The sequence below is a fragment of the Stegodyphus dumicola genome, chromosome 9 (genome assembly GCF_044657685.1).
Source record: "Stegodyphus dumicola isolate Sdum_Otavi_A_Nest chromosome 9, ASM4465768v1".
In the NCBI taxonomy this organism is placed as follows: domain Eukaryota; kingdom Metazoa; phylum Arthropoda; class Arachnida; order Araneae; family Eresidae; genus Stegodyphus; species Stegodyphus dumicola.
In genome coordinates this window covers 82,208,736-82,222,247 of record NC_140776.1, presented here as the reverse complement: position 1 = coordinate 82,222,247, position 13,512 = coordinate 82,208,736, and the positions used below count along the sequence as shown (strand labels likewise).

Here is a 13,512-nt window from a genome sequence, read left to right as displayed (position 1 = left end):
AAAAAAAAAAAAAAAAAACTAGAAAAAAAAACTAGAAAAAAAAATTTGGAAGAATTTTTAAAAATCTAAATTTATTAAAACTGTATTTAAATTACAGTTAAAACATAATTAAACTAAAACTTTAACTAAATACTGGCCAAAGTTAAGGAAAATAAAAAAAGATAAAAATCTTCACTTCCTTTAAAGTTAAATTTCTAATTTTGGCAATTCACCACTTTTGGTTTTAAATAACTCTTTATCCATTCCTATATAATTGACAAAACACGAATTGAGTAATTGAAGAGCTAGGTTTAGGGGCAACTTTCCCTTGAAAAGATCTGCCTGCTCAACAGTTATTCACCTTATGCAACATAATTTAATCTTAAAAAAATTCTTTACAGTTTTTAGGATTAATTTAGGGATTATTAAATTTTTTTCATGTATTAAGATGCTTAAACTTAATTTACATATGCTGTCTGAATTTGAATGATACTGCAAATTAGTTTGCAGTAATAATTAATATTTTATTTATTTGTTTACAATTGAATTTTCATAATTTTAAAAATTACAATAGCTTTATATGAATGTGATAATGTTTTTGTGTTTGTTAAATTCAAATTTCACTCCTTGCAACAATGGTGCAAGAGAATTATTTAATTTTATTTAACTTTATGTTAGTTTCTAATTAAATTATAAACTAATATATGTGATATTTTACAGCAGTCGTGAGGAAGCTTGGCATCAAAGTTCAGGCATTGCTTTTGCAGAGTGGTAAGGTGAAATCCAAATGAGACAAGACGATGATTTAGCTTTTAATCACACATTTTTATTTAATCTAATTAGCATATCATTTTCCTTTTAGATGAAAACTCTCTAAATTACATATCCATAATGATTTTAACTAAGTATCATTGAATTTAAACTTTCTGCGTCATCATTATTTCTAACAAAGAAAGAAAGATGGACAGAGCGGCGCAGAGTTTTGCAGCATCAATATCAGGAAGCAGTCTGACTAAAAAATGGTGCATACTCAGTATTTATAGTAGTAGTTACGTAATAGGCTAGCATATTCTAGAATAGTGCTCCGCAACCGTTTCTCACCTGCGATGCACAAAAAATCTTTCTAGAATTTCGTGGCACACCAAAGAGTTCCGAGTTATCAAGGAAGTGTCGAAAAAATTCAAATGCTGACACACACAACCACACAACAGTGAAATATATAAAAACATTTAAAATAGACATTATTAAGGGGAAAAAATTGTCATTGTGTATTAAATACATGATAAAAAATTGCAAAATGTCAAATACATGTATTTGATTGCGGCACACCTATATCCTACTCATGGCACACCAGTGTGCCGCGGCACACCGGTTGCGGAGCACTGTTCTAGAAGGTACTGGTCTAGGAAGAAGATCCTAAATTGCAGAAAGTTAATTGGAGGTTGTGTGTTCGCGTAGAGCAAAGCCATCATATTTTTTTATATTTTACATATATACCAACAGACAAGAAAAAATCTCATGATTAAATAAAGGCAATCATGCCACTCAGAGGATTAAAGAAAGTGTAAACCCAAGATAGGCCCCATTTTATGTTGTATGTTAATATTTTAAAAATGAACAAAATATTAAAAGAAAGACTATATTTTCACATTTACTTTTACATAGTTACTTAAAATGAAAAATAAGGTACATTTTTCCCTTTAAAAAAGTAAAAATTAGTAGGAAAGTTTTGATATTAATTCATAAATTCTATAAGCATAATAACTGAAATACATAAAAATCTTAATTGCCCTCACACCTCAGTAATTTTTCTATAGAAACTAAAAAAGAACTTAAAATTAGGCGAAACAGCAACCTTATTTTGGTGCAGATATTAAATAAAACTCTACTGATTTCGAATCATATTCTTTAGAAGCAAAAAATTATGTGTATTTTTCTGTTATCGGGAGAAGATTAAAAAATGTATATATGCATTTATGCACACATGTGTACTCATACATACATAGGCACATATATACATGCATACATAAGCACATGCATCCACCCATACATACATTTTTGAACACAGTACCCATAACAGAAGCATACTAAATTTTTTAAAGACGGAAGAAGCAACAATCATATCTATATCGAAAGTAACGAGCGGAGCAATGTGAAAGTATATGTAGCATCGTCTTTCGAAGAAAAAAGTAATGAAACATGAAGCATTATGATATTACAATTTTAAAAGCAATATTAAAAACTGTATTGAAATTAATGCCATCAAAGGAAGGTAAATTTTTGTGAATGTGAAAAGATTCAAGGAAATTCATTTCACTACCTGAAGAAGCTTTAAGGATAATTTTCATAGACCCAAAAATCAAAATTGTGATTAACTTCCAACTATGATTAGCTATGGAAAATTTGCTTATTTCCCTTTTTGACTTCCTTGCACGAAGTAAAAAGGAAGTATTGTAAACGCGAAAAGTTTCAGGCATCATATTTCAATGCAAATATCCATTTTCACCGCTTTCGAATGCAATTTAACGATGATTTTGTGTGATAAAGAACTCTTTTCCACCCAAAAAATTGTAAAACTAATTTAAAATGAACTCTGAAGAGAATTTTTTGTGGTGTCTGTGCATACGTACATATGTATCTCGCATAACTCAAAAACGAGTAGCCTCAGAACGTTGATTTTGTATATAGGACTACTATAACATGTAGATGTGCATCTCATACTTTGGTTGCAATCGGCCGCACCAAAAGTATATAAATATATGTATGTATATATATAATTAAAGGAAGGAGAACAAACTAAAAAAGACCTTTGTGCTCAAGAATTCCACTCTGTTACTCAGCTCAGTGATTCTAGTTTTATTATTCTTATATGTTCATAAATTGTGCATTTTTTGCTTTAAAAATGATTGAATTATGTTGTTCTTATCTTCCGGTTAAGGTTTTTATGCCTTTAGTAAATCTGTATGCAATATTTTTAGAATTATCAACAATTTAAAAGTAGCTTTAGTGCCGCTAAGCCTAATAATTTTTTTCATGGCGGCCATTTCTTGTTTACATTTGAAACAACAAAATAGTAGATTTGTTGCCAATCTAGAGAAAATAAGCTTCGCAATAACAAAGATAATGACTTCTTTTATTATTGCGAATTAAATAATGCTTAATCCATTCTGGAATTTATTCGAGGGAATAAGTGTTTAAGATTTACTTCGTAATTTTCAATACACACATCTTGAGTTTTAATGTATTTTTGCCTTGTCGGGAAGTGAGAACTGAATTAATTGAATGAGAAATACTGAATCGTCTGTGAAAAACTGTTTCTTTTGTTGTTGTTGTTGTTCTTTGCTTAATTTCTTTTATACATCGTTTTAGATTTATTATAGTATTTGATTAGAACATGTGGCAACGATTAGATAATTCTTAAGATGATACAAATTTTGTGCATTCTGAGTTAAAAAAGGAATGAAATGTAACACTGTTAAATGAACCTAGGGCCAGAGTGTCGCTATAGTAAACAAATATAGCGAATTTTAAAGAGTTCATTTATTCTATTGTGGTTTATGCACTATCAACACATAGTAGATTTAAATCAATCCAATAAGTTTAAATGAAATGCAAGAAAAAATGGGTATAATTTAATATTCCGTACAAGGAAGCTATGTGGTGCATACATCAGATTTTTTTATATAAGATTTATCCCTCGATGCAAAATTTCAGAGCTCTTTTAGTTTGGTTGATATAACTCAAACACACAGACAAAGTATGCTATAAATTCCCCAAGAATAACCAGATATGGAATCTTTAAAAATTGAATAACAAATTTTACTGGTAGGGAAGAAATGACATCAAAGCTGAACTTCTGGAGAATCCATGCAGTTTTGTAACTAACAGAAGGATGAAATGGAATTATGATAAGGTTATTTATGTTATTTCTAATAGCAGAATGCATTTTTTGATGGTAAGATGATAATGTTTTAAAAGCTTCATGAATGACACCATAGGAAAAAAATCCTCTATCAATAGTAAGTTCATCAGAAAGCAATGATTCTGAAGAACAAACTCCAAGAGTATGTATACTCGTTATAGATAGATAAGATAGATAGACAGATTTTACTACGCACGCTAAAAAGCTGCTTAAATACTGTGGTTCCATGAAAACTTTAATATAAGCAAAATTAGTTGCAATGAAATGTGTTAAAAGAGAAAAATACAACATTTGATTATTTAGAAGAAAAAATCAATAATAATAGTAAGTTATTTGCTATATTTAAAACATAGCAAATAACTAACTAATTAATCAAGTTAAAAATAAAACTAAGAAGCGGTAAATGGTCGATTAGCCCAATTCGAAGCTCATTATGGCATGTCGTGTTAAAGTTTTCACGGAACCACAGTATTTCAGCAGCTTTTTAGCACGCATACTAAAATTTATCTTTTAATTTCCTTAATTTTGCAGCACAATGCGCAAAATTTCTGACCACTTAGGTCTTTTATCATTTGTTCTTTCTACTTTACTTTAAATTATATATATATATATATATATTAACCTGCTGACATAATTTAGCATGTGGAAGTAATAAAACAAAAAGATTTATAGTTAGTGCCAAAATCAGATTTATTGTAGACTATTAGAATATTAACAAAAGGAAGAGAATTGTGATAGAGTTTAAAAAAAAAAATGAATTGGAACTGGATAGCTGGATTAATCTTCTATCTGCTATGAATTCAACTGAACCAGCCCCTAGTTCACTATGTGTCTTTAGGAAACTGGTGATATGGAACTTATTGACATTAGGCTGCATAGAAACTCTTCCATGAATCAAATTTAATATGGGATTCCTCACATAACAAATTTTTTCCCTTCATGGTGAAGAATAGTATCTATCCTTCATTTCTTCTCTCCATCTCTTTCTTTAATAATTATTCATCTAAATATTTGATTGTTTTTCCTTTCTTTAATTTTTTAATCCCATTTTTAAAAAAAAAATTCAGCCCTTAATATTCCAACTAAGCAGCTGAAATTTTCATGCCCTCTCTTAATGAGGTCAGTTTTCTCATTCATTAATACCACTGTTTAAAGAATTCTTTGCCATAAATTCTGTTGTCTGTAGTAACCCATCTTCCCAGCACTCCTGTTTGTTAGATCTGAAGGGCACTCTCACGAGGACACTGTCTTAGAAATATCGAAGAGAAGGTTTGTTTTTGCTTGTAGTATTCCTACCTTTTATTTAATAACTGCGTTGAGGAACCTAATGAACAGCTAAACGAATAATCACTTAAGTTCAGAAATAGAAACGTTCACTCATGAAGGGTTAATTACCCTTTATTACTCAAAATTAAGATATACTGTAGGCTCCTTTCTTAGGGCGTAAAACAAAGCCGCCATGTGGGCTTAAACTCAAAAGTGTAAGAAATAAGAACTTAACTAATGACTTACAAAAAGAGATTTAGACGAAGTTAACACAAGTCTAAACTACTTGGTCCATAAATATCAAACTATCTAGCAAAGCTATCAAGGGCATGTAAAACAGCCGACTAAGAGAGACATAGCCGAAAAGGCAAATGAGCGGTAATCAGAAATTCTGATTCTCTCTCTCGAAGTCAGAGGAATTTTGACTTAAATACTACTCCTTCTCATTCGTATTTAATGTGATTCTGAAAACTCATTCTGGTAAGGATTTATAAGCTGAAATTAGGAGAGATAGGAAAGGAGCTTTTTTAAAAATAACTCTTTTAAACTTAGGATAAACCTGACATGCCAATTTCAGATAGATCAACTGGAATAGAGGTACAACCTGTCACAGGAAGGGTTTCACATGTTTTCATGGATTTTCCTATTGTTCCAGAAAGCTGTTGCGTCCCAGATGTATTTCCATCAATCTTCTGGAAAAGATGACGAAGAGGCAGTTCACTGGTTTGCAACAAACATACAAACCAATGCAGTTTATGACCAACAAAAATCTCAAGACGTCTAATTATTTAACTTCTCTTCCCAGTGTTGACACTTGTTCCATCACACCCAACAGCAACCAATTTGGAAAGTTCAATCCCTTTCTGTGTAACAATGTTGGAGATGCTTAGTGTAATATCTGCACTGGATCTAGAATCCAGAGTTACATGTCCTATATACACAGAACCAGGTCTGACAAGAGAACAATATGCTTTTCCTCAGCTGTAGTCCTGCCAAAAGAAGTTCCCTTCTTCTCATACACTATAGTTCTGTCCTTCCTCCCATCTAAGTATATGCCCTACAAAGACTATTATTTGTGTAGCTGTTGACTGAAGCTGGGACTGTACCGTATGAAATTCTCTCCGCAGCTTACTCCTGTCAATAACTTCAGCTGGATTATCTTTAAATATAATTCTCAGAGGAATGGAACTTTTCTCCCGAATTCTTGAAATGTCACAGGAAACAATTTTGGTAAAGTCTTTGACTGACGAGTCTTTCTTGCTCCCTTTCCACAATAACTCATTTCTGATCCAAAAGAAATGCTTCACTACATCAGCATACGTGAGTAAAACTGTCTCTTTAAGTTGTACTGCAGTTCCAAAAACAGTACAAAAAGATTCACTTCTAGTTGATGTCCTCTTAGTCCAACATAAACAATGACTGATAAAGCAAGATTGACAAAACACATGGAACAACCAACTAATTAACAATAAAAAGTTGTTTAAAGATCATGGAAACCACATAATTACCTTACCATAAGCTAGAACCAATATGGTCAGATTAAAACCCGTTCTGCCATCTGTACCATATTTTGGCATTAAATTTGACATTAAAATTATTTGGAATTAAATTTGGTATGGGAAGCAATTTCTGGTTCTAATAATGGCATTTTTGACAAAGCAATTCATGAAAAAAAGTACAAAACCATTAAAAAGTCAGTACACATATTCACTTGAGGTGTGGAACCTTAAGATGTGAATATTTTGGGCTGAAATTTGGACACAAATTATTCTAGCCAATATGGAACCATATAATTCAAAAAGCTGTTTTTCCCGTTTTCTTATACAGTCAAAAGTCGTTAATCCGGACTCGTCGGGACTTCGGCGATTCCGGATTATAGATCATCAGTTTAAATCTAGTAAGATGGCATGCAGAAATTGCAAAATTAAAAATATGAAACCGTAATTTATGAAATAAAGAACAATTATGATCTAAAGGGTATCAAAATTTACAAAAAGAAAAAACTTAATATTTATTTGTTTACTTTATTAAACACTTCTTTCAATGTAAGTTGTTTAATTTGCTTCCTTTCATGTGATAATACTTTCTCTTTAATTATATTAAACACACATAATTTCTTGTTTAGTTACAAAGTTCTGCTGTTCAAGTCCTATAACTGCTGTGTTGAGAATATCGACTAATTTGTCAATCGAAATGTTTTCGTTTTCAATAACCTTTCTGTCACTTTCTTCACTATCGGAAGCGAATTATAATGACGAGGAACTTGATTTAAATCATATCAAAGACGGAGTTCATCAAGATGAAATACTACATTTAGTAAGGAATTATAAGCCAAATGAAATAAAAATATCTGCTCTGAAGATAAGGATAGTGCTGACAGATCAACTTCCAATTCATTGCGCGCCGCGGTGTTTCTCCTCCTTCCCTGCTGCAGAGCAGTGTGAAATTGATAAACAGATTTCAGATTTCAAAACATACTTTCGCTTTGTAGATCCTTTACATATTAATAAATATATATCGGAAATTCTATTTGGCATAATCGAAAGTTCAAGCTTACTTTTATAAAATTGCTCTAACAGTCTGCAAAAAATAATAAGCCAGATCCAATTCGAAGATTAAGGAACTACATAATCTGCAACATTATGCGTATTCTGCGCATTCGTCAATTCGACGCATGCGCAGAAAGTTTGTAGCTTTGAGGTCTGGATTATGGGTGTCCGAATTAACGACTTTTGACTGTATCATATACAGTTGACTTTCCAATGCCATACTCCTTGTATAATTTTGAGATGGATATACCTTTATCCATTTAAAGTTTAGCGAAAATGAATGAATTTAGCAATAATTTAATTCCATTTAAAGTTAAGGAACAGCACAATCTATTATATTAACTGAAATTCATTGGAATCCGTAAAGTACAATTTTAGCCTAGTTTAATAGCGTTCGCTGTACATTATTGGCTATGTATCATGAAACTGTCATTGAAAGGCCAGTTGTTTTGGTAAATTTTGTCTTGCTTCTATCATGCACTGAGATTATTAAGCCTGAATTGTATTAGTTATTTACTAGCCGCCACATCTAGTCTTCGTCTTCCCTTTAAATATATCAGAAAAATGACTAAAGGGAACACCAAACATTACATTTAAAAACTGAACAGAATTTTACTCTGCAGAACAACTTTATCAAGATATCAAACAACAACAACAAAAAGGGGAGAAAAAAAAAGAAAAAAAAAAACAGAAATTTCAATAAAAATGTATTATATATATAAAAAATTACAATGAAGTATGCAATACCCCTTAATACAAATGTTAATTATCCTAATAAATAAATTAACCAACTTCCTGTTGCAAAATCTTAGAATTCAAATGGTATAAAGGAAGTTAAGAACTTTATGAATTTTTGATATGAAATGTTTTGCATGATTTTTTTCGTGCAAAACATTTCATATAATTAAAATTATATATAATTAAAGCGTAATATAAAAAAATTACAGTGAAATAAGCAATAAATTTCATATTTTCAAGAGAAAACAGTCAGCAGTCCAGTATCCAAAGAAATGAATGAAAAACTGTAGCCAAAACAACATTTCTAAAAGAATGAAACTATCATCAGAAAGCAATAACCAATCAAAATTGCACTTTGTGGATGACATAATTCAAAATATACAAACCTCTTTGCCATTAGCTAATGGAGGGGGGGGAAAGGAAATTTTTTTCTGTTGTGCCTTGCGAGACACGTGCATGTCAGAATAAGAAGATTGCAATGTGCGTGTTGCATGTATAATTAATAATATTTTATCTCATATTTTCAAGTCAGCAGTCCAGTAAACAAAGCACTGAATGAAAAACTGTTGTCAAAACAACATTTCTAAAAGAATGAAACTATTCAAAATGATACAATTTCATTAAAAAAGATAAAAATATTTAAAAAAATCTGATTCAAACTTTGAAAATATCGCTTTGAGGTGCACTGGCTCTTCTCTAGATGCACTTATGTACCAAATTTCGTAGCCCTGGGTCTATTAGCTTATGCACAACAAGAACAAAAGACACACACACAGACTCTTTTTTTTATTATACGTAGAGATTATACTGTTACGCCATTTTCTTCCTTCACATTCGTACGGGGTTCATAGATTTGGAGTGAATAATGACACTTGATGAAGCATCGAAACACACTTTATTTACCAATATTAATCAGGACAGCTCCAAAACAATTTTACAGTCATCGAAGATCTACTATAAACCCGCTGGAACAATCAGCGACACAGCCTTTATATTGTCAGGCAATAAGAGTGGAGGCAGCTTCACTGCAAAGCACCAGAGTACAGCTCCCGACTCTGCTCGGTCGTTCTCGGAACTCCACATACTCTCGAGACTATCCACGTTACAAGTCGCGATGCACTCGATGACACATAAAGCACAGCTCCCGACTCTTCGGTTCAGTCGTTCCCAGAGCTCAACACGCTCTCTCGACGAAACACTAACCACGATACACTACGAGACTCTTTCGGTGCATTTGACGACCCACTCGGCACTCGCTGCCCGGCTGTCAACTCGATTGACTCACTAGACGAGACACCAACTCAATACTAACTATCTCGCACTCCAGACGAGGCACACTCTCCATACTAATTAACTGCAGACCAGCAGGGTTCATACAGCTTTCGGCTTGTGTTCAAGAACATTCTGGGCTAAACTGGTAAGAATTTGTTCTAGAAGGTTCTCCATCAGTCCATGGCATATCGCCAATTTTGTCGCCAAATGGGCGATTTCTCGTCAAATGTGGCAACCCTGCCTTCTTTTGCCATTTTATGGCAAACCTAAAACTGCTTTGCGGGGAACGACAACAAACTCTTATAACCGCTCCTGCTATTGAAAGCTTTGCGGGGAAGCCATCTCACCGCGCCTTGACATTTCGTAACAATACTAACATCTATTTCTTGCACATGCTTATCCGAGTCTTGAATAAATAAATTCGCACATATACGAGATGTGTTTTTTTAAAGTAAAGACCGTTTGAAAATAAAAACCAAATGAAAGAAAATTTTCAAAATCCAAATTTATTTTCAGATTCTACATACCCTCCTCTACTTTTCAACATAGTTGCCAAGTTTGTTTAAACACTTATTTATACCTTAGAACTAGATTTTGAATACCCTCTTCACAGAAACTTGTCACTTGCTCTGATAACCAAGAGGCATGGTCGTTTTCACATCCTAAACTAGGCACTTCAAAAAGTTCATTTGAAAGAGTGCTTATGGTGAAGTGTCTGTTCTCAATTTTCCTTTCAACTGAAGCCACCATATCATCTGTGTTCACAGATGGGCGATTGGAATGGAACTCATCATGGACATTGCCGCGGACAGCTTGACAAATCTGCTAATGAATGTCTGCAGTACAGCGTTTTCTTGCTGACAAAAAAAAAAAAAAAAACGTATCACTGACCGTACCTTGCACGGGGTGGGCAATTCGATAACCTTGAACATTTTAAAGACACAGAACAGACTGTACATGTTACCTACACAACTGGAACTGAGCATATTTGTTTCCAAGGTATGCCGAGACATGACGCAAGCACTCATTGCCACCCGCACTGCACATATACAACAAAATGACCCTTACTTAAAAACACATTACATATTTATCGAGGGTCCCCGCTAGATATCTTACCGCCTGATGCAGTCTCTGTGGATCCTAAATTCTGCTACCAAACACCTGTATCCATACAACTTTCTGTATGGATACAGTTATTTCCCACAAAATCAATAATGGAGGCAATTGCTTTGAATCTGCAGATCAATGTCATGACATTTACCATAGAAAAAAAGAAAAAAAAAAAAACTCACTAGTAAGTAAATATATTGATTTTCACAATAAATACTTAATTAAAGCATAAAAATGCATGTAATAATAGGTACGTATGACATTGTTTTTTGCAAATATGTCATTATTCTCTTTCTTCTGTAAAAAAAATTTCAAACTGCAACAAGGTGGTTGTGCTAATATAATATGCAAGTACCATAACATTATTCATGATACATTTAAAATAAATCACTGTATTATGTTTCTCATTTCATCAAATTACACACATATATATATTTATATTTCCCAAATACATACCAAGATGACCCAAGCGATAATTAAATGTAACTACCACAACACATTGTGATGCTGCCAGCATATGACCAGGAAACAATGAACCACTACCATGATCAAAATTTCCATCGTGTATATAAAACATAACAGCAAATTTTCCTTGAATTGTTTCAAAACACCTCCCTTGTCCCTGAAAAGTATGCATATGCTAAGAAAATCTTTTCACCAGACACATAAAATATTTAAATTAAAATTTACAACTTTTATTAAAAACTGTTGCCTCTAATTAATCTAGCAAAAGATGAGGAAACTTAAATCTGTTATTAATTCAGAATTTTTACAACTGTTAAACAATACATTTTGAACTCTTTATACCACTATTTTCATAAAAAAATTACAAGAGAAATAAATTATTTTTTTCTTCTTGTGATTTATAAACATTGGTACTACTCTCTCTACGCCCTCAGGTCGCCAAATGTGGCAATATATGTTCTGCGCTGGTCTTTGGAGCAATTGCGTGTTCTGCGATGGTTTTGGTGGTGATGTTTGTATGACAACTCTTTTGGCATGGAAACTTGATTTTACTGCAGTGGTTTTATTTGCTGGTTGGTTCATGTGGTGGGCGTTTTGAAATGGTTTATGTTGCAATGAAAGACGTGGTGGCAAAATTTTTGTCGCGTGCCTGGTACAACTATTTTTCCGAATGGCTGGAAATTCTACAAGGATTTAGGAAAAGAAGGTTTTGAACATTTATTTGTGAATGATAGTATCAATTTTGTGGATAGTGAATCTGGCTGTCATATAAATACGATAGAAAGTACGTGGCAGAATGTTAAAGCTACGTTGCCCACTTATAATCAGAAATGCGATTTTGAATTTTATTTGGTGGTGTATATGTTTTTCCATTACTATTCTGGAATGGTAGAAAATCCTTTTTACAAATTAGTGAAATTGTAAGAATTGTTGAGTGGGATAAATTGAAAATTTGTTTGTAGAATATTTGATGAAAGTGTTTGTTTTTTGGTTTTGAATTGTCATTTTGATGATGTTTAAGATTGATATTTCTGCTGTTCAAAGAAGCATTCACAATGGTAAGTGCATTTTATTTTATTGTTGTTCATATTTTGTAGAATGTTATGCTCATTTTTTTTTTTACTTCCAATTTCTGTCATTATTGTTGTTTTTTGAATTGTTTGTAATTTATTTTAGTTTATTTTGTTGATTTGTACACAATGCCCAGATTGTGCAATTTGCTGATTTTTTTTAAGTTAAAACAGAATGCTGTGTACTATTGTTTGAAATTTATTGTTGTTATGTTAGTTTATTTTAGCGAGGTTGTGCATAGTTCGTAGATTCCTTCGCTGCATAGATTGTGGAATTCTCTGATATTTTTCAAGTTAAAACATATTACTGTGTACATGGATTCTTGTCAAATATTTTTGATTAAAAAATTTAATAGCAAATACTTAAATTTTTTATTTCAAAGAGTGTGTGTATTTTAATTATGTGTGTATTTAATTATGGCAAAGCACGCTAGGGCTATCTGCCTGAGGGGAGGGATGCCTTTCGTGGAGGACTTTCTAAGGGAAACTGGCTCGTATACACGTTACACATGGGGAAAACCACGAAAACGCCCATGCAGCCAGCCCGTTCGCGGGATTCGAACCTCGGACCGAACTACCAGTGTTCAGCGTCTTTACCGCTCGGCCGCTGGTGGGCTTTATTTCAAAGAGTAAACTGTGTGTTAAAACATAGTTTTTGCACGTGAGAAAAACCGCACTTTTGCAGACATTTTAGGCTTAATGTTCAAAACGTAGATAAATTTAGATAGTAATATGGTACCATGGAGTTTGAAATAGTTGATTAGAAATTTGTCGCCAAGCGAGAGCATACATAAGAGCAGTTCTTAACATCTAATTCTAAAACTCGTATTTGTTTTTAATGATTATACAAATTATTAAAATAATTAATAATTTGTAATTGATAACAAGTTCATCATAAAAAACAATGACTCTACTCTTATATGTGCACTAAGATCACCAAATGTGGCGATATGTGTTCTGCGCTGATTTTCTGCGCGATTGCGTGTTGTATGGTAACCCTTTTGAGATTGAAAACTCTTTTGCTATTGCTCGATGGTTTGTGTAATGCGTGTTTTGAAATGGCCTATGTTGCAATGAGAGACATGGTTGCAAGAGGGTCTGGGAGATTATTTTTAGTGGCTGTGCATGATAGAAGTAAGGA

General features: G+C 32.7%; 1 protein-coding gene across 2 annotated transcripts in view; it reads right to left on the bottom strand.

Moving 5' to 3' along the window:
• The window catches only part of LOC118200607 (neuroligin-4, Y-linked-like), a 76,722-nt gene that overhangs the window by 55,898 nt on the left and 7,312 nt on the right, over window positions 1-13,512 (bottom strand). For both annotated transcript variants that reach the window (XM_035372572.2, XM_035372570.2), the window contains exon 3: window positions 11,293-11,458. In XM_035372572.2, coding sequence (XP_035228463.1) covers window positions 11,293-11,458 — 166 coding nt within the window. The remainder of the gene's footprint in view (window positions 1-11,292; window positions 11,459-13,512) is intronic.